The sequence below is a fragment of the Trachinotus anak genome, unplaced genomic scaffold (assembly GCF_046630095.1).
Source record: "Trachinotus anak isolate AG129_WGS33_773 ecotype Australia unplaced genomic scaffold, CSIRO_AGI_Tana_v1 ptg000028l, whole genome shotgun sequence".
Lineage (NCBI taxonomy): Eukaryota > Metazoa > Chordata > Actinopteri > Carangiformes > Carangidae > Trachinotus > Trachinotus anak.
The window spans coordinates 6578441-6599131 of NW_027273879.1; the positions used below are offsets into that span (position 1 = coordinate 6578441).

The following is a 20691-nucleotide window of genomic DNA, read 5'->3' on the forward strand; positions in this document are numbered from 1 at the left end:
CTCCACCAAGTAAGAGAGATGTACAACTTGTGTTGCTTGTTGACATCCTGGTTGCCTTGTCAGCAGTTGCTAGAGATTAGTGCATGCTGCAACGGAAACGCATAATGTTAACAGTACCACATGTTTCTCAGTGTGTTGGAACCCCCCCCCCCCCAAACACACACAGTCATACCCCCCACCCCCACAGAGCTCTGATCTCATCATCAGTCAGCCTGGGATCACATGATGCAACAGAAGACCCTGACACAGCCAATAGTTTTACTGCACTTTGTATGACGTTAATCGATCAGCAGGAACTATTCATAGCATTATTTTTGAGCGCATCCTCGCTTCACTGCTAGTGCCTGACATCTGTGAGTGTTTACTTAAAGTATATTTTGAGGCTAATAGTTTTGTCCGTACACAGAAGTAAACTTTGAGTGCGGGATTTTTATTTATTTATTTATTTATTTATTTATTTATTTATTTATTTATTTATTTATTTATTTTTAACTATTTCTGCCCTGTGATATTTTCCACTTTTACTTTATTAAAAGTAATGGCCACCCATCGCCATCATATATATTATTCTGAAACAGGCCATTCTGCATAATAAGCACTTGTCTGAGTGTATTTTTGGTGCTAATACTTTTAACCCGAGTTGTGCTGTAGTGTTTCTCCACTGTGGTGTTGTCACAATAGGAGAAACCCCCCCCCCCAACTCTCTCTCTCCCATTCACCTCCTCCTCCTCCTCCACCCCACTCCACCCCCCTCCTCGCCGGCTGCTTGAGAGCGCACACACGGCCACGGCCAATCAGCGCAGCCCTTGCTCGGAGGGAGGGACCGTCTTCGCGGACCGCTACAAATACGCCGTGGCACATTATTATTTTTTTTTTAAATTGTGGGCGCTGTTAGGTCTCCGCTCACGGTGACTGAAGGGACCTCATGGTTGTCAAAGTGAACCGCTTCATTATTAACCACGAGTAAACAGACGTCCCCGGAGTTCCGCGTAACTCGGAAACTCGGGAGGACAAACCAAACATCTCCCGCAGTTACTTGCTTGCAGCAGTTTGCAAACTTTTATTACAACTTTTCAACAACAACAGAGGACGTCAAGGTCGGAGCTCTTCATTGCACAGCTTCTGTGCAGTTAGGAAGCCTTTTTTTTTTTTCCAGGAAGACTAGAAATCCCCATCCATCCTCCAAAAATGACACGAAGATCTTACTCGGTGTATGTGGTCGGGGTCATCTGCGCCCTCCTGCTGGTCGTCGGGATTGGCTTATTCGTGGCTCAGACTTTCCGCACTCTTATGCACAACCGCCTCAAAAAGGTAAAAAAAAAAAAAAAAAATTCAAGTTCATTCTCATCACCGCTCAAAGCAGGTGTATGTGTATGCAGGGCAGTGTGAATGACTAATCTCATGCATTTCCTCATTGAATGAAGCGAGAGCAAGTAAGAGTGAGCAACAAGTGGAGCCTGTTGAGAGTGAAAGAAGCTGAGCTGCGGGTTATCCACAAAGCCCTGCGGTGGTTTTCTTACAGATGAGTGCTGCAACGGTCCCTTGGAGGGGAATCCCTCATGAATTTGATGAGAACAGAGGTGGCATGCTGGAGGAGGACTTCCCGACAACCTGCCACCCCAAACGCTGTGCTCATGAACGCCGCACAACTGACCTATAAAGCGCTAGTAAATGAATTATTAACCATTATAAAGCCATTAATTATATCTTATGAACCATTTATGAATGGTGCGTTATCAGACAGTGGTACTAAAATAGGTTACTGCGGTGGTTTGAGACCTTGTACTGTTTGCAAACTAGATGCTTAGGTTGAAGGTTCATTATTTTATGTATTTATTTTGGCTGTGTTCAGTGCAGGCCACCAACACTCACTAGATTACCAAATCATTATATCATGCCAGAAATTTGGGACTAGCACTGTCTAAAGATCATTTTCATTACCAGTCAATCAAACAATCGGTCAATCGATTAATTGATGTTCAGTCTGTAACTTGTCCACTCAAAAGTTATTGAGTTTATAATGATCCACAAAGAAAATAAGCAAATCCTCTCATTTGAGAAGCTGCAATCCTTGGTATTTTTTCCCCTACCTTTGCTCAAAGAATAACTGAAACGATTAATGGATTATCATAGCGGTTGCCAATTATTTTTGTGGAGATTGTTTAAACAACAAATTGATTCATCCGTACTTGGCATTACGATTAAGCAGTAAAAACAATTTTGAGCTAAATTACTTGGTTTTGTTTGGTTTTGAGCCTCTGATAAGTAGCTCCTACTGTGAAATCAACCCTTTCTTTTTCCCCACAGTTACGCAGATCACAAGTGTAGATGCAGTTGGTGCGTCATTGGGGTGCACAGCGTTGAAAGGTTTTATCAGAAGAACTCTCTCCAGCAGACGGGATTGCTAATGGTCCACTGATGTATGTTTCTTCCTCCAATACCAGTCATTAAGGCAGGAGGTGGTTGAAAGGCAAATTCCACAGCTAAGAATAAGTAAGGGCTTGGCTGGCATTGCTTGTTCTTGGTATTGGTTGGTATTTTTAACACATGTCAGAGAAACCGCTGGATCAGTACATAAGAAGAAAATGTATGAATTTCTGAACTCAGTGGGTAGTTTTGTCTGCGTCACTGTTATTATCAATCCAGTTGGCAAAGATTGAATAAAGATGAACTGATAGCACATTGTGAACGACTCCGCATCCGATTGGATAGGGCTGCAACTAATGAGCGCTCTCATTCTCAATGAATTGTTTAGTCAGTTGAATGTCAGAAAATAGTGAAAAATGTCTGTTAGAACTTCTTTGAGCCCACGTTTACTCTTTAAATGACTAATTTAACAGTTCAAGGAGGTGACCTGTGCAGATAATTTGGCTCCTGGTAGAAACCCCCTGAACGATGACACTGAATGAATCCAAGCTGGGCGTAAAATTACATATTGTGCATTTTAAACAACAAATTGTTTCATCTTTAATAAATTCCTCCTTTTATTTTTTACTTTAGATGTTAATAGGGCGTATCCTAAGTTTGATGTGATGACGTGGGACTTTGTGAGAGAGTTGTGATGCTCAGTTTTAAAAGGTGAATCACAACTCCTTAGGAGGGCGGTGCATGTGACTGATGGGAAATGCATATTTGAAGTTATGTAAACATCAGTAACCTCATGCACTTCACGCTCTCCTCACATTCAGCTCAGCTTGTTCAATTCTGCAGCTTTTCTCACCACAAAAACACACTTTCAAGCATCAAACACAAACATCTGCAGCAGTTCTGTTTGGTTGCATCAGCGTAAGCATTTGCTCAGCATCAGTAAACACGCCGTGGACACTTCATTTTTCTAGTTTTTCATTAACGGGGATGTACTCCATACCTTAAATCAATGTGCGTTTCAATCCACAGAGTTCCTGGATTTACAATATTTTAACGCGCTTCCAGAAGGTTCACCTTACTTTGATAGCAGTGGAGGCTGGAAAGCACTGTTGGCCCACAGTTAGTATTATCATATGGCACACCTTCATCCTTATTTTCATATCAAACCTTTTTCTCCAGGTGTCAAATGGCTTTCATCCGAGAGGGTTAGCATTGACTTTAGAGATAAGGCGACATATTTGCAAGGCCTTCTAGTTCTGGGAGTTGGTCCTAATGATGAGAATTGTACAACTTAAAGAAAACCTTGACTTTTATCAAGGTTTCTAAGGCAAATGGCTGCAGGAAGTGGAGAAAAGCTCCCAAATATTGAATAAGGAGTAAATCACTGGCTACAGATAAGGTTATGCAGGGATGATGTTTGTCTTGTATTTTGTTAACATTTTTGATCAGTGGATGAAGTCACTGCACCATTTCAGTATTTCATGTCCCCGAATTGGAGAATCTTTAAAGCCAACAAAACAATAAACGCAAAGTGGATTAACCTGTCGTTGGAGATACTGGCAGTTTAGCCTTGTTTAACAACCACATTTACACATATGTTTACATGTACCCCTAGGCTAGTCAGTTACAGTCAAAGAAAAAAAATACTGTTAGACTGCTAAAGACTTAAAGTCTTTAGCCTTAGGACAGTCTGATGGGGCTCTACAGGTGTTTGGCTTAGTAACAGTGAGTGAGTAGAAGATACTTGTATCGACCCCTCAGGTAAGTGTAATCAGTTGTCTCTCAAGCACAAACAATGATGTGTAGAGGTGTAACAAGTACATAGAACTACTGAAGTCAAGAGGCTCAGGGGAGGGTTGAGTGAAGCTGTATTTAAAAAAAAACATTTTTTTAGCTTGAATTTAGTGGTTTACATGAGAAACCATTTCAACTGGTGTAATTTCCACGTACGCTCAAATTTGGAAAATACTACCAAAAGCGTGATCTTGTTGTCCTAAATTACAGCGTTTAAATATCTTATGCTGCAGAGTTTACAGTGTTCAGAAAAGATGGCAGCACGGGTTGAGGCAGTAAAGGCGCAGTAAATTTATCCTACGGTAAATTTATTCCGCAGTTACCCAGTGTGAGTAATTTATATATCGATGACCCTGGAATGAAATTCACAGACAAGCGAGACAAAAGTGAGACTGCTTTTGTAGCACTTTTCTTATCGACCGCTCAAAGCGCTTTGCAATGAAAGCCACATTCACCCAGTCACGCACACAGTCATACAGTGCTTACATTTACACATAGAGCTACCACCATTACTACTTCCATTCACACAGGACCATTTTTAAAGTGTGGTCTTTGGGCCAGTTGCAAACTAGACAATGCTGAATCTTTAAAACCAAAGCTGCTCAGCTTATTAAAAGATCTTTTGGTCTCATACAGTAGCCAAGCACTGATTTTGGACTGATCTTGTCAAAGTTCATTTTCAACTTAAAGAAAAAGGCAGTGAAGTGTGTGTGTGGGTGTGAGCTGCGTGGGCGTTGCAGCTCACACGTAGTTACACATAGTTATCTGCTAGCCTGGCAGGATGATTTATTTCAGCAGTATCGAGTAACACCCCCCCCCCCCCCCTTACCCCAGTTGCACCAGCGTGAAGGATCTCATTCCATGGATACCCTCCCAGCAGCAGACTCTCTTTGTGTGCTAAGCCTCTTTCACACTGCTAGGTTTATTGGGAAAGTGGACTGGCAGCCACTCAGCTTCCACGTGAGGGTCAGTATGCAATGACCTGCTGATGGGCTGATGGTGAAAAATGACTTGTCCCTGAATAGGAATTTGGTAATTTTACATAGACGAGATTAGACATAGCAGCAAGCAGCCCCTTGCTGATTGTCTGCTAGGTTTCCACAGTTTTAGCTTTGACAAACTTTAAAACATTTTTAAGACTTTATTGTAAAAGTATTAAGCCGCTAAATTCAGGTCACCTCTTGAAGGTAATTTACATACATTTACACCATATGGATGATTTGGTTGCGTTCCTGGAGCCCTACCAGTTGTGGAAACGCAAATGTGGTTTATCTTGACAGTGTCACATGAGGAAAAGCCATGGCGGCTATATACCCTTGGAAGCATAAATATCAGCACCAAATATCATGGTATCCTTTTTATGATTGAAGCAACAGAATACCCTCAACCATTTGTATTCATGCTCTGGGGACGAAGTCATGGCCAGTAGCTGTTAAGATATCTGGTTTCCCCCAAATTTCAAAGCAGTTCATTAAATAGTCGTTGTTAGTCATTAATTCACTCATTCTTCAACAGTTAGGCGACATCACCGTCCACACAGATACAAATGAATATGAGAAACACATCTTAATCATATCTTTTAATTGATGTAAATTATGCTGTAAGATCTCACATTGCCTTCCTTTTGTGTGTTCCTTGAGTGTGTTAGTGAAATCTAGGAATCTGCAACACTGCACTAGTTATGGCGTTATGGTCCGTGTAAAACTAAATGGATCTTAATATGATGTTGATGGGTTCAGTAGCAGCAGGGCAGGGCTACAGTTCAGCTGGTAGAGCTTTGTTAGGTGTTCAGCCACTACTGAGACAAGCCCATTTAGAGTATGCAAAGCCTGTGCACCACGGCTGGAGGATTTGCTGAATAGCTTCTTGCTGTGCCCAGTGTTATTCACATCTATGTATTTGCCTGTGTCCACATCAAAGCAGTAGCAGATAGTGTATTTGTGTATTCACCTGGTGCATGTGTTTTCATGTAGGGAGTGGTGTGATAGTGGCTGTGGGTAAGCACTGAGATAAGAGGGTTACTGTGTTCCTGTTTTCCATGCGGTATTTCATGTAGCATGCTGGGGGGCAGAGGGTTTGCCATATTGCTTGTTGGAAGCATGAAAGGATGACACAGAAAGACCATGCTCTCCCTTCCTCAATCTAAGGTGACAGCTTTATTGTCCTTGGCTACTCAGCTAAACTTTTGTCTCTGAACGAGAAGGGACCCCAGTAGAGGAGGGGGTCTGTACTCCCCTGTAAATAATGGGACTTGGGGTGTGTTCGGCTGTGTTTTAGGGGCTTATTTCATGCTGAACTGTTGCTTTTAACTTGAACTCAAATCTGACACAACTAGGCCAAAGTGAGATTTCCTCTTGATGAGTCTTTAAAAGAAATACTAATCCTCTTGCTCCTGCCATTTTCTCCCACTCCCTATGTTTTCCAGTACCTTCAGAGGCAGTGATATCTGAATTTTCTTGCGTAACGTATAATGAAACAGTACAGATCGGGCCCCATAAGGCTTGGTCCTGAGGAATGTGGCTCAGATGATTAAGGTCGCAGTCCTGCACAACCAGTGGGCATCCAGCTCTTTGCATCACATGGTCTGTCAGCCCCCCCCCCCCCCATGGCACCCCACCCAAAGTGTAGCCCATTGTCAGTGGCAACCGCTGACAATGGGGTTTCCCCCCTAATACCATTCATGTGTGCGGCCTTGTCTTACACTCAGACAGCAACTCCCCTCCATGAACCCCCAAGGATGTTTTTGTTCTCGGGGTTGTTTTTACTAGGAAGAGATTGTGAAACGTCCAATTTCAAGACGTGTGTTTGTTGTTGCTGCTTATCCAGTTTCAGGTCATGTTAAATTATCTATTGACAACATTAATTATTATTATTATACAATAATTATTATTAGGAATTATTGTTAGATACTGCTCAGAATTACTGAGAAACCCTGTACAATAAAGTCTGTGTAATAATGTTTATGCAGTAGTTTGAAACTGAGAATTTGCTTTTTACAAACATAAGTGTGTCTGAGCTCTGCAGGGATTTAAACGGAGATATGCCCTTTATGTCTCCACAGGAGATTGTTTTGGTAGAGGGGAGCCGTGTGTTTGCGTCGTGGAAAGCCCCCCCCCCTCCTGTCTACATGGAGTTCTTCTTCTTCAACATGACCAATGTGGACGACTTCCTTCAAGGGGCCAAGCCAGTGGTCAACCAGGTTGGACCCTACACATACAGGTAGGAAGTCACTGCACACAGAAGTGCTCAGGGGTGCAACAAAAAAGGTTGATGTTGTGTGTGTGTGGGAGGCGATCTCTGTAGATCAGCCACCAGTAACACTGTTTCCTCCGGGGTCACTGTAAAAGCAAAAAAAAAAAAAAAACACACAGTATACAAGTGTTCCTACACAATGCCCTCCTACTTTAGATGCCTATTTTAGTCTTGATACATAAACAACACATATTAGAGACTAAGTGTACACCAGACTGTTCAGTTTCTCTTTAGTCTACATCAACCACACTGCACACCGCAAAGTTCAGTTTTTGCAGTGCAGACAACAGCTGAGATCAGATGATTTTGTCACGCTGTTATTTGCTGAGCATCAATGAAAAAGCGACATTGCTCTTCTGCTTCTCGGTTTCTGTTTCTCTGCCCTTACTATCTGTGAGGTTACTCCGATTTTTAATTGAATATTAAAAAGCATGAAACCAGATGAACAGAAGGGCCCATGTTATCAGATCAGACAGTTGTCTCATATCCTGTTCAGTCTGTCATGTTTAGTCCTGACGAGAACACTTTTTGATGTGGATTTGACTTATGAAACGCTCACTGGAACCCTGCAACAGCCGCAGTGCGTGTCAAGATGATCTAGCCCTGCTGCGTAACCCTATGGTTAACTGTTGATGATGATGATCTTATGTCTTTTTTGTGTGTGTGTAGGGAGTACAGGTACAAGGATAATGTGAGCATGTTGGAAAATGACACAATGGTGTCCGCATACAACGTCAAAAGCTTTGTCTTCCTGAGGGAGAAGTCAGTGGGTGACCCAGCCATGGATAACATCACCACTGTCAACATTCCTATTTGGGTGAGTCAGGGGACTAAATGTCTTAAACGAGTAGAGGAAAGTGGAGATCCAAGTGAGGGGAAAGTGGAGAGTGTGCTCTGTGACCTGCATGATCTCCTTCTGCATTTTGTGTCCTCAGTCCGACCTCAATGGCCGCCATGTCACCCTGCATTCTTTAACATCTCCTCTCCAATCTGCTCTACCTCCCGTCTCTAGGCTGTAATGAACAAGGTGAAAGGAAGTTTCTTTAAGACCACCATGGCAAACTTTATGATCAACAGTGCTAAGAGCGAGCTCTTCACCACTCGCACCGTGGATGAGTTGCTGTGGGGTTACGAAGATCCCTTGCTGGCCCGTGTCGCTTCCAGCTCCCCTGAAGTGGAGAAGATGTTTGGCCTCATGTACAAGGTGTGTAAAGTGCTACAAATAATAAAAACTGATGAACCACAGCAGGATATTTTTTATGATAAGAAATTTGAGCGTGTTTGAAAATATGAAGAGATTTTACTGACTTTAATGTTCGGATCTATTTAGAAAAATGGAAGTAACGACGGCGAGTTTGTCTACCACAGCGGGGTTCAGAACTACATGGATTACGGACGGGTGGAAACATGGAAAGGCCAAAGGTAGGACTGATGCAGCCTCATGCAAACACACTCCCTCTCTGTCTTTCTCCACAGTGATGAAACTCACTGTGTAACCTTTGGATTAAAAAGTTTCTCAAATCTACTGCTTTTTGTCAATAATAGTGAAGTACTGGCTGGCTTTGTCTGGCTGTTTGTTTGCCTGTTGGTCTGGGCTGGTAGCACAGAGCACAGGGCAGGACATCCTGATATGGGAATGCTTTAGTAATGGTTTCTAAGTGACCTTTGGTGGCCCGTCTTACTCTCAGTTCCCCTGCAGTAATTATCCTTCTTACTCTTGGGAAACTGCTTTTTTTTCAACTGTGACTTTGAGATAAATAATCACCAAAACGTTTAATTGTAATTTACCGTTATTAAGATGGAGTTGATAATGATGCTGACATCAAAAGTGTGGTTTTTCAAGACAAATCCAGCCAAGAAGAACCAAAGCAGGCAGCATAAATTCCTTAGAACATTGTGCTTATTCAATTGCATAAAAATCCTCTCGCTTCAGTTTTTAAAAAGACGTCAAATGCTGGTGTTTATGAAATGTGTTGTTTTGCAGTAAGCTGAAGTTCTGGACGTCTGAACACAGCAACGTCATCAATGGATCAGATGGAAGCGCTTTCCATCCCTTGCTGAACAAGAACGAACGCATTTACATCTTCACCCCAGACCTCTGCAGGTACAGTTTAGCACCGCAGTGCCTTCCTGCCGCCTGTTTCCTATCTGGCATCACTTTAAGATCTGCAAATCATCACACTTGGCATGGCCCTAAGGATTGCTAAATGTTGGTAGGTTGGCCGATCAGTGGGTTGGTCCACCACTTTGGTCTAGACTGAAATATTTCAACAACCATGGGATGGATTGTCATAAAATTTGGTGCAAATGTCCATGATTTGAATGAATTCTAATAACCTCCTGTAACGTTTTCTCTAGCGCCACCAGCAGGTTGTGTTAAAAAAATTTTCCAATACTGGTTTATGACTAAATACCTGCAAAAATGAGTCACATTCTCACCAGTTTAAAGCGATAGTTCGGGTTATTTTGCATGGGTTAGTGTGAGGTAGTTATCTATAGTCAGTGCATTACCTGCAGTAGATTCAGGTCAGCGCGCTCTCAGTTAAGAGAAGCAGCCGGAAGCACCTGGCAAAGAAGATGAGCGATGTGCTGCTGCTGCAGATGGGGTAATCTGCAAAAATGTGCTTTAACCTCTTTAACAAATGCCCACAGAAAAAAAAGCTTATACCAGTTAGAGTGTTCACTTTATTTTCAATGTTTTCACTGCTTCATTTTCAAACAGCAATTTCCTTTGGAATTACATTTTTTCCACTGTTCAACTGGACTACTGTATTCCCACGCGAGCTATCACTTTAAGGGTCAGGCAAGGCTCGAATAGAACTTGCACGTACGATGTGTTGTCAGAAGTCAAAGGAGTTTCCAGTCATATCTGTGGTTATAGCGACAGCAAGGGTTAGCATCCTCCCATTTGTCCCACTGTTGCCTAGTGCCCCATTTGTATTTTACCTGAGGATGGTGTTGTTATGAAAGGTTATGAAGTGACGTCTATTCTGGTGCATGACCTGGACATGTTGGGCTCGGCTTGCCACAGAGCGGGGTGGGGGCTTTCAGTTCTTTCACGTGGCATATCATGGTATGTTCACAGGCCTTGAATCCCACGGATTCTTAGCATAACATCCTGCTCAGTTACAAACAGCACCGCAGGTGACCTCTGGTTTCTCACCAAAGTTTTACTGCCTATATTATGAAGGCTTTTTGAAAGACTAACATGCCACTTTCCTGTAAAGGCTGAGTGGAAAGCCTCACTTAAAAAACACAGTTGGTCTGGAGCATAATGGAGACGGAAGGACAGGGAGTGAGGGAGTTGAATGAAAACTGTAGGGCTGAGAACAGTTTTATGGTTGTTGACAAGTGTTGATTCTTACTAAGTACATAAGTCACATCTGTGGGAAGATTCTCTTCTGGACCAGCAGGAACAAATAGTTTTAATTATATGTCCATGCAAAATGGCCTGTGTGCGTCCAACAGGCTTTTTCTTCTGCCAGACATGTTCAGCCCTAATGCTCATGAGGACATTCAGATATAAAGTTTCAGCATCAGGATGTCCTCTGTGATAAATTTTAAAAAAGAACAACCTCTCACACAGTGACTAACTGATGATTGTTCCTTGGGGTTTTATTTTGTAAAGGCTGAGCCTTAGCTGTTGCAAAATGTGGCTTTAATGATGAAATGTGTCCTCGCTCTTGCTCATGATGAGGGCTTCTAATTTAGAAATAACCTTGACCTAAAAAGACACAAGCCCCTGCATCTTCCCCTTTTTGTTGAGTGTGGAAAGAATCTGTTGGAGTGGCATGGTTGTACCTTTGACTCTGATTGGACACGTGTCAAAAACCCTTGTCCCAAATGTTTACTGAACACTTTCACCTACTTATTCATGGCCTGGTGGCCCCATCAGGGTCTTTGTTATTGTGACTAAAGAAAAGGCACCCTCCCTGTTTCCTGTACTTTTTACATAATCTGAAGAGGAAATGTTCAATTAAGTCATGTATCGTCACCTTTAACACACAAAGCTTGACTTGGGGATTTTCAGCCCCCGTGCTCCTGTGGTAAGGGGGCAGGATGGGTCATGAGTAATATTAAAACATGTGTTTAGTTTAATGACATCTGGGACTGATCTGCAGGACAGAAAAAGTCCTAGAATTCCCATCTGTGACCCAACAGGGTTGTGACCCTTTGGTCCAGTGACTGACATCTGAGCCACAAAAACCACAAGATTTTGACGAATTGCAGACAGGTGTCATTGTTCAGATACCAGCTTGCCTTTTGCCACACATTCATCTTTCCTGTAGGCGTGATCGTTAGTTTAAAAGAGATCATTTTATTTGATTTTCTTCTGTCATGAACAACCAGATCATTCAATATAAAATAAAACAAAATCAACTATAAACGGCATATAACACAAACAAGGTTTTATGCATAAAATTAAAAACACAATAACAACAAAGACTGCTGTACATTTTCCCTTTTCCCTTTAATAAAAACCTTTTGCAGCTTCAGTGTGACAGAAGTATCTCACATCATCTTACCCTTTACATGCTAAAAGGATTTTGATCCAAAAGATCCAGAAGTTTTCACGTAGTTTCTCTGATAATAATTTATATTGCGAGTCCCAAATGCCTTGCAGTACAAGGCAGTGGCTTTCAGCCTAGTTCTAGTGAAGAAACATCAGGCTTTTTACTTGGCTTCTCTCACGAAGGTCAAGGGAAAGGTCTGTACAGTATTGTTGCACAATTGGTGGGCTGCGTAGCTAAATGCTGCGTCCTCCAGGCCAGTTGGCAGACACTATATAGGCCCCTTTGTTCTCACTGAGAATCGTCAGGATTCCCTAAACAGGACAGAACTGCAGATACGCAGAACAAGGATGAAACTTCTCAAAGTCATGTAATTCCCCCAGAAGCTGCAAAACGGCAACAAACATTGAAATATAATCAGATACATCTTCTCCACTCCCAGTACAAACAGAGGTCAGCTACACACTACAGTATTGATTCCGCTATGTGTTTCAGATTTAAAAAGTCCTCCCAACAGGATTTCAGAATAATGGACCCCAAACCTGCGAAGTGCGTGCTGATGTGTTTTTATGTTTTTAGTTTTTATTCATAGCTTCTGTTCAGCAAACTTCTATTGTGTAAAGTAATGACTTTTCAACAGCATTTGTTTACTACAGACACAGCGAAACAAGTGTGTGTGCCCACCTGAGTATAAACAGAATAGACCCATACACAAAATACTGTATTAGTGCACTAACTGTACAGAGCCATATGTGTTTTTACCACACCAGCCCTGTGGAGAAACCACTGTAATGTTTCCGTTATATTCCTATTTTATGGGCAGTGTGACTAGATATGAAAAAAAAAATACGATGCTGGAAAAACTTTATTGTGTCATGTGACGTTCATGCTTCTTCCTCTCTCCAGGACGATCTACATGGAGTTTGAAAAAGATGTGGAGGTGAACGGAATCCCAGCCTACCGCTTCACACCGCCGCGCTCTGTTCTGGCCAGCAAAGAGGAGAACCCAGACAACGCGGGTTTCTGCGTCACCCCAGAGGAGTGCCTGGGAACTGGCCTTCTTAAAGTCAGCCCCTGTCGGAAAGGTACATGTCAGCTTTGTGCAGGGTATTTTCTCACATACACACACACAGTGTGTGTGTGTGTGTGTTTTTATTCATAGCTTCTTTTCAGCAAACTTCTATTGTGTTAAGTAATGACTTTTCAACGTCATTTGTTTACTGCAGACACAGCGAGATATATATATCGCACACACACTTGGCACTTGGCACTGTCACGCAACAGTTCACAGTTCTGCTGATACAACTTAAGATTTCTGCCACATCATCAATATTTGTTCTGTGCATCCCACACAAATCCTCTGTGCTCTGTCCTCTGTTCTTTGTGTTCGGTACACTTTTTTTTTTTTTTATTTTAACAAATAATACACAACACAAGTGATTCTCACATCAGTCAAGCCCTCCTTTTGTTTTCTCTCCTGCTATCACCTCTACTGGTAATACCCCTTAAATGACCCATGTGACGCAGCTCTCTAGCCCTCTCCACACCTCAGGCGCCATCTGACCATGACTGGCCCAGTAGCTGAGGGGGGAGTAAGCCCTGTCACCTGATTCTGGCCTTGAATATGACCAGGCATGAGCTTAGTGCCTGTGTTCGCTGTCCAATTGTCCTTCATATCTCATTCCCTGTGAAAGAACAATACCAGTGTTGTAACATATTTTACATGTCGTAGGTTTTCAACACATTTGCAGCAACTATTACTTTGTATTTATTTCAGAAAAACCTGTAACTTGCTTTAGTTTTCCAACAAGAATCATGTCTCATTTTCTTGTGCCAAATTTCGATGTGAGAGGGCACACTGCTTATTGCAGAACAATAGGAAAAATGCTGACAAAGTTTAAAATGGACAGGATGAGTTTTTGCAAGATGAGTGGAAGAGGATTTTCATAGTGTGCTGAAGTAAACAGAAACAAAAGGCTGCAACTGTCGCAAACTGGCTGAAACATTGGTAAGTTTCATTAAAAAAAAAATCTTAAGCACATTCAGATGATGAAGCACACATGTTGTGTTTAGTAGCAACAGAAATTAGTTGGGTTTCAAGAGTGTGCAGAGGGTTAAGTTTGGGATCTGTTGTTCAGGAATAAACACAAGGATTAATGGTGTTTATAAATATAATAATATGTGTGTGTGACTGTGTTTGTGTGTGTTTGCACTACATTGACCTTGTGCGTCGTAACGGGAAAAGCCTCTCAGGCGACTGCGGGCGTCCAATGTTTTTGTCAAACGTCTGTCGCCAAACATAAGAGCAGGAAAACTGTCACCTCTGCCCCACTTCATCAGCACGTCCGACTGCGCCACCATCTGACTTTGTTGCTGCTGCTGAGACACATGTGCTTCTCGCAGAGCTGAGCCACTTTTGTTTTTATGCTTAACCACAGACGTCCAGAATTACTTAGGCCCAAAAAAAAAAAAAAATGCACAGGTGCAACCAAACCAAGAATGTCTCCTGTTCCTTATCCGGATCAAGGTTTTAGGAACGATATGTCTCCTGTTGACAATATAGGGAAGGAAACTTAGCAAGATTAACATGATTCTATATCTGGATAACAGACACTGTCATCAAGTAGGTCAACAAGTGGGGCTGTGGTCCATTTATGTACTTGTTGTTTATTTTCTTTGGAAGCTTGACCCTTTGCAACATGCACTTTGTCCTACAATGGAGGTCAGATTATATCTCATCATCCTATCTTAGGGACTCCCTTGGGTTCTGATAAGATCATACATCAAACAGCAGGAAATGTGACATTGGATGAAAAATGTTGTTGTTCTCTGTGCGCCTACTTTGATCACGTAATCAACCTTTGTATCAGGCATGATGGAGGTATTTATGTCGCGCTGTCGCTGTGTTGTGTCCCGGTCAACCTGTGTGTAGATGCACTACCATGAACAAGAATGATCATTATAGAAACTATAGACTTGTTCTAACGGTTCCCTGCACAGAACAGATGCTCTGATCCGACTTCTAGTTAGGAAAATTCTTGAAAACATAATAATCACTAATTAATGTGGGAATTAGCCAAATGAATGAGCAATTCCATGTTATGGAGACATTTGACAGTCCCTCCTGTCATAATTATGATTCACGTCTCATTAAACCATAATGGGGCGACGTTGTCACAGAGGACGAAGCGCACAATTTGTCATGGTTGACATTTATGTCACTTAATAAAGCAGAAAAGGGAGGACTCTTGTTGTGACAGATGTACAGCTTTGATTGATTTTTTTCTTCAGTTTAAGGGGGGCACTTTGCTCATTGTTTCTGCCCTCAATGCTCCTCCCCTCACACAGGTGCCCCAGTGGTCGCCTCCTTCCCTCATTTCTACCTGGCAGATGATATGTACCCGGCTGCCATTGGAGGAATGTCCCCTCGAAGAGAGCATCACCAAACGTTCCTCGACCTTAACCCGGTAAGCCACCAGGCCGCAGGTCATCGGCCTTAAACGCTCTTTTCATTCTGCAGCTATGATTAGTGACATTAATTCTGTGACTCATGCTCACGTAGGAGCAAAGCGCAGCATGTGTGGCACTGTGTGGTGAGGAGGAGCACCATGGGACATTGAGATGTACTGCCGCACCACCTAGTGGCGCATTAGTAGCAGTGCAGATGTTTATCACCTGCATTGGTGTCACCAATAATATCCAAGTACATTTACACCAATACTGTTCTTGAGTGCAGTTTTGAGGTATTTGTCCTTTACTTGAGTATTTTCATTTAATGCCACCTTATACTTCCTCTACATTTCAGAGGGAAATATTGAACTTTTTACTGCAGTAGTTACAATAAAGATAAGTAAGGTTTTTATGTAAACTAAGCTTTACATACAAAACCTACTGTATAACGACCATCATGATGAAAGTCATACATTGTGATATGCTAAACTACCAAATAAGTTTGTAGAATTATTCAATGATGATAATAACGACGGCTACTGTAATTATTACATTTATCAGGTTGCTTCTTTTTTTTTTTTTCCTGAGAGTTAGAAAGGTCAAATGTGAGAACTCCTCGTGGTCATTTTCTTTAATTTTCTCTACTTTTCTCATTTCTTGTGATTTGGTTTATTTTGATTTTAAGGACACAATAAATAATAATATGTAAAAAAAAAAATAAAACAGGTCATGTACAAAAATTGTATTCAAAAGAAATTTTTACCTCTCTCACATACTTTTGAACTTTTTCTTAAATACAGGATTATTACTTGTAATAGATTTTTTTTTACACTAGTACTTAAATAAAGGATCTGAATACGTGCGACACTGGTACCAGACTTCATTTTGTTGTCTGTGTGGTGAAACACTTTTTATATAATATTTTTAACACTAAGTTTTATTTTTTGCTCCCAGACCACTGGAGTGATCGTACGAGCAAACAAGAGAGCACAGATTAACGTCTTGCTCAACAGAGTTACTGGATTCCCGTGAGTGTCTGCATCCAAACACAAGCTGAACACTGTTATTCTGTAGTCCTGATGTGTGAGTGTGTGTGTGTGTGTGTGTGTACTGTAGAGTATATGGCTGCTTCACATTCTTCTCATTGTTCTCACAACAGGAAAACAAGAACCCTGAATGATACAGTCTTTCCTGTTATGTTCCTCAATGAGGTAAGAACACACCTGTATCCTCTAACTGCAGGCTGTAGGCTTGAACATCAGTTAGCGCATCATCATGAAGTTGTTGTACAGAAAATCATTTATGTTTTTCACAATTTTCTTGATGAAAATCTTTCAATATATATAGATATATATGTGTATAAAAAAAGACATATACATACAAAATATTTATGCATCGGAAAAGAACTTTTAACAACACTAATCAGGACTAAGCCACGATTTTTTTTTTATATACAAGATGCTGTGAATTTTCCTGCCATAATGTAAATTTTTAAATTGTCTTTTTGATAAACAGAGTGTGGTGATCGATGATGCGTCTGCGGCGCGAGTGCAGAAGCTGCTGCTGATTGCCACTGTAGTGTCCAACTTCCCGCTCATCATCGTGGGGCTGGGTGTCATCATGCTCGTAGTCTTCATCATCCTGCTGGTGCGGGCCCGCAGGCAGAAGGTACGACACCACGTCCGGGCATCATTTCACTCATAAGCAACTCACAGTTTTTGCTTGCTTTGTTCTAATAAGTAATTGGTGTTCATTTTCGTGTAATTCATTCAGTTGCTTAACCGCACACTAATGTCACTGTGCATGTGTATTTATCGCCGTTTGTCTCTGTGCAGAATGAAGTTAAGCGCATTGTGTTTACCAAGCCTGCCTATGTTGTAAGTTTTTATGCTTTGATTATCGTTTTTATTTGTGCTTAATTCAAACCTCTGTCTTACTTTATGTATTACATATTGTCTATATGCATCTTTAATTGCATTTTCAGTATGCAGCTAGATGACTTTCACCCTCTCTGAAATAATTCTGGTGCTGTACAGTAAACGTATTGTGTCTGGTTTTAACACATTAACATAAGTAAGATGATGTAAGTAAAATGAGATGATTTTGATACTGTTTTTTATCCTCAATCTGTCTAATACTGTTTCTTTTTTTTTTTTTTTTTTTTTTTTTTTAAACCTCAACCTCCCGCTTACAGACCTCTGCTGAAGACGACACCTCTTACTCTCCAGTCAATGACAAGGAAAAGGATGATCCCCAAAACGGAACCTATATTGGTTTGACACCTAAAGCCGATCCACAGGCTTGAGAAGAAGGGAGAGGATGGTTGAGAAAGAAGCTTTGTACATCCGCAACCTTCAGAATAACAAAGAGAGATTGGGATTTTCTGAAGAGAAAGAAAAAAGAAAAAAAATTGCCAATATCCTTTATAATTGTAAATCTGTCTGTTTTTTAAAGTTTTACCCTGGTGGGGGTGGGGGGTGGGCTGAGGGGTAGAGGACGGGGACATGTTTTTAGTCTCAAACATCCTGTGCCGTTTGTTCTTAGTTTTACTCATGGAGAGTTACCGAGACTCCAAATGTAGGGCACAGTATTCCCAGAAAAAAAGTTTGTGTCTGTGTGTGTCTGTGTGTGTGTGTGTGAAGGGCTTATTTTGCTGTTTGATTCTCCTCAGTTGCCGACAGGCTGCAGGTCTGATGGAGAGCACAAGTTGTGGCGGTGGTAAATGATCAAAACCCACCCTTCCAACCCGAGGTGTGGGATGTGGCCTCACCTCAGTCTCTCTTTGCCTACATTAGATTCTTGTCGTGCTTTAAACTCAGTACTCTCAGATTTTAGCGACTGACTGTTATAGAACAGGGCATAGAGGGTGATTTGGGACCAGGGTGATGAAATCCATACAATGTGAGTTTTTTGGATAACATACCTCACTCTCAGGGGGCCTCTGCTTAGATATTATCAAAGCAAGAGAAAGGAGCACAACATACAGCATTTAAATCAACTCACTATTACAATGTTTGATTTGCATTTCATCCTAAAGTAGATAATAATGGCTAAAAATAATGGCTCATTATTATTTTCTATTGCTATAATCTGTGCACATCATTGTCACCGTACCTGAAAAACCTTCAGAGTACGGCATGTGTTTGGGTGTATATACAGTGAAAGATGTGTTGAACTGCTTACATTCCTCTCAGTGTATGATGGGAATGAATATCAGATAAAAACGCTGTATATTTTGGATACTTAGATTTTTGTAAAATAATAAGTCCTTCTCTCTTTTTTTTTTGTAAATGTTAGAAATATAGAAATGTTTGAATGAAGAACATCTTAAGTTAGAACTTCACAAATGTCCTCTAGTGCCATAATGAGTGACACTTTAATCAACCATCTAAAGCCCTGAATGTGACAGGAAGTTATGGTTGAAACAGTGATTCATACAGTACAGTTGACAGTATTTTTGCCCTGTATAACTGCTTATACTAACTGACATTGCCATGTCAAAATGTAATTCAACTTATTATCAATTCAAAATGTGCTTTTATGATGCTGTTGTTGATTGCCTTAGTAGCATCTTTGGTGCTGAATATGACACCCTACCCTACCCTGTGTATGACAGACTTGTCAGGTGTCCAGCCATTGCAACTCATAACTCATGATTGTTCAATATGAAGAAATGCTGTAGTTGTGCCTTTAAAACAATCAATCTTTACCGCATTTTTTTTTTTTTTTGCCTTTATAGTTTTCACATATTTTGTGAAAAGAACGCTATGTCACACCAACAAATCTACTCTCAAGTGCGAATCGTTTTCTTCCAGCTACCAAACAAAAATGGGGCCTGGAAGTGTTAGAAGTTTTTAGAGTTTTTTTTATTTTTTTTATAGCCAGCAGGGTCACACTGCACTTTGAATGGTCAATGGCTGTACAGAGCTACAGGCTGGTAAAAATAGATTTCAGGTGCCATGTAATGCTGCAGAATTACTAAAACTGAACTGTGATGAGCCCAGCTTTTATTACTGCTCTTGCTGTTCGTTGTAACATTGTAAGGATGAATGAGTTACTTCACACTACTTCTTTATTACACGCACATGTAATAATCAGCACTGACTATATCAGACAATAGTGGAGAAGCAGTAACATATTTCACTTTGAGATTTTTATTTTTTTCTGAGTTTACTTTTTGTGTTTGTATGTAAACTTTAGTTCATAATAAAACTCAGTGAGAATAGAAAAGATTTTTGAAGAGTGCATAAAATAGTGTTATAAATTCTTGAGAGAGTGGATGAATCATCATCGTCATTTTGTTGATAAAAAAGAAAACGCAGTATTACACAATATGAATCTGGTAGCTAAGAGGATGAATTATTTTGTTACACTGATAAAACCAAAACACAGAAAGCACAACGTGGATTGTGCACAGGGCTGTTTTGTGCCATGCTTTGATTACTTTCAGAAATTATTGTAAAACTGCATCTTCTTCTAATCGTCAGCTTGTTTTGAAGTGTTTACTGTTAATGCTGATTTTATTGTGTACACAAAAAATAAAAAGTAGTTTCAGTTAATGTGCCTTTTCATCATTTAAGTCTTTTTGTCAGCATTTGGTTCTCATTTTAAGGACGTGTTAGAAATCCATGCAATTTCATGCCTAGTTGGAGAAAAAAGAGGAAAACATTTGTTTCCAGCCTGTCATTTATCAAGTAATTTTCGATTTCTCAAATTGCACCACCTCACCTGACTGAACATGGCTGTTTGAAGAGCTGACATGTTCGGACATAGGAAAAACTAAACCTTAATCTACTTGGCTTTAAATCTGTCGCCCCAAGTCTACACAAGGAGTTGAGTGAAAATATGGCAACAGTACAACCAGCTGGGTGAAGGAAAAAACAAAGACATGCTGCTGCAGAAGCCTGATTCTGGATACACGGACTGTTAACAGTCTGCCTGCTTAGGTGCTTTTTTTAGGATTACAGCCTGTTTTTGGGTTTAGAGTAAATCCTACTGGTATTTGTGAGGAGAGATTTTAAAAGGTTGCAGAATGCCATGAGTTACACTACAGAAAAGATTTTTAAGAATAAAGAGCAAACAAACCGACAGACAAGTATTTCCCTGGATTTGCTTTTTACAAATATTTGTCATGATTTAGAGACTAGTTGAACATCTTAAATAGTTTCGTAATTCCATTTTTCTAATAAAGCACTTTTGGTTAGAACACATTATTGGGCACTGAGGAGATCTATTATTTATTTTTAATATTTCATGATTTCCTCTTTCATTAATAAGATTTAATCATAAATTTATTACCATTAACATGCTACTATTT

At 40.7% G+C, this 20691-nt stretch overlaps 1 protein-coding gene across 2 annotated transcripts; it reads left to right on the top strand.

The window, feature by feature from the left end:
- Nucleotides 1-808: 808 nt before the first annotated feature.
- On the top strand, nucleotides 809-19933 carry LOC139611279 (lysosome membrane protein 2-like). 2 transcript variants are annotated; one of them, XM_071465798.1, is made up of 13 exons: nucleotides 809-1311; nucleotides 7223-7380; nucleotides 8083-8230; nucleotides 8426-8617; nucleotides 8744-8835; nucleotides 9398-9517; nucleotides 12831-13009; nucleotides 15273-15391; nucleotides 16329-16402; nucleotides 16534-16585; nucleotides 16890-17042; nucleotides 17210-17251; nucleotides 17569-17814. In XM_071465798.1, the coding sequence occupies exons 1-13, from the start codon at nucleotides 1189-1191 to the stop codon at nucleotides 17677-17679; spliced, it is 1563 nt and encodes a 520-aa protein (XP_071321899.1). In that variant the 5' UTR covers nucleotides 809-1188; the 3' UTR covers nucleotides 17680-17814. The 2 variants fall into 2 exon arrangements, with proteins under 2 accessions (XP_071321899.1, XP_071321900.1); XM_071465799.1 differs by lacking the exon at nucleotides 17210-17251 and having other exon boundaries at nucleotides 878-1311; nucleotides 17569-19933.
- The last annotated feature ends 758 nt before the right edge of the window (nucleotides 19934-20691 follow it).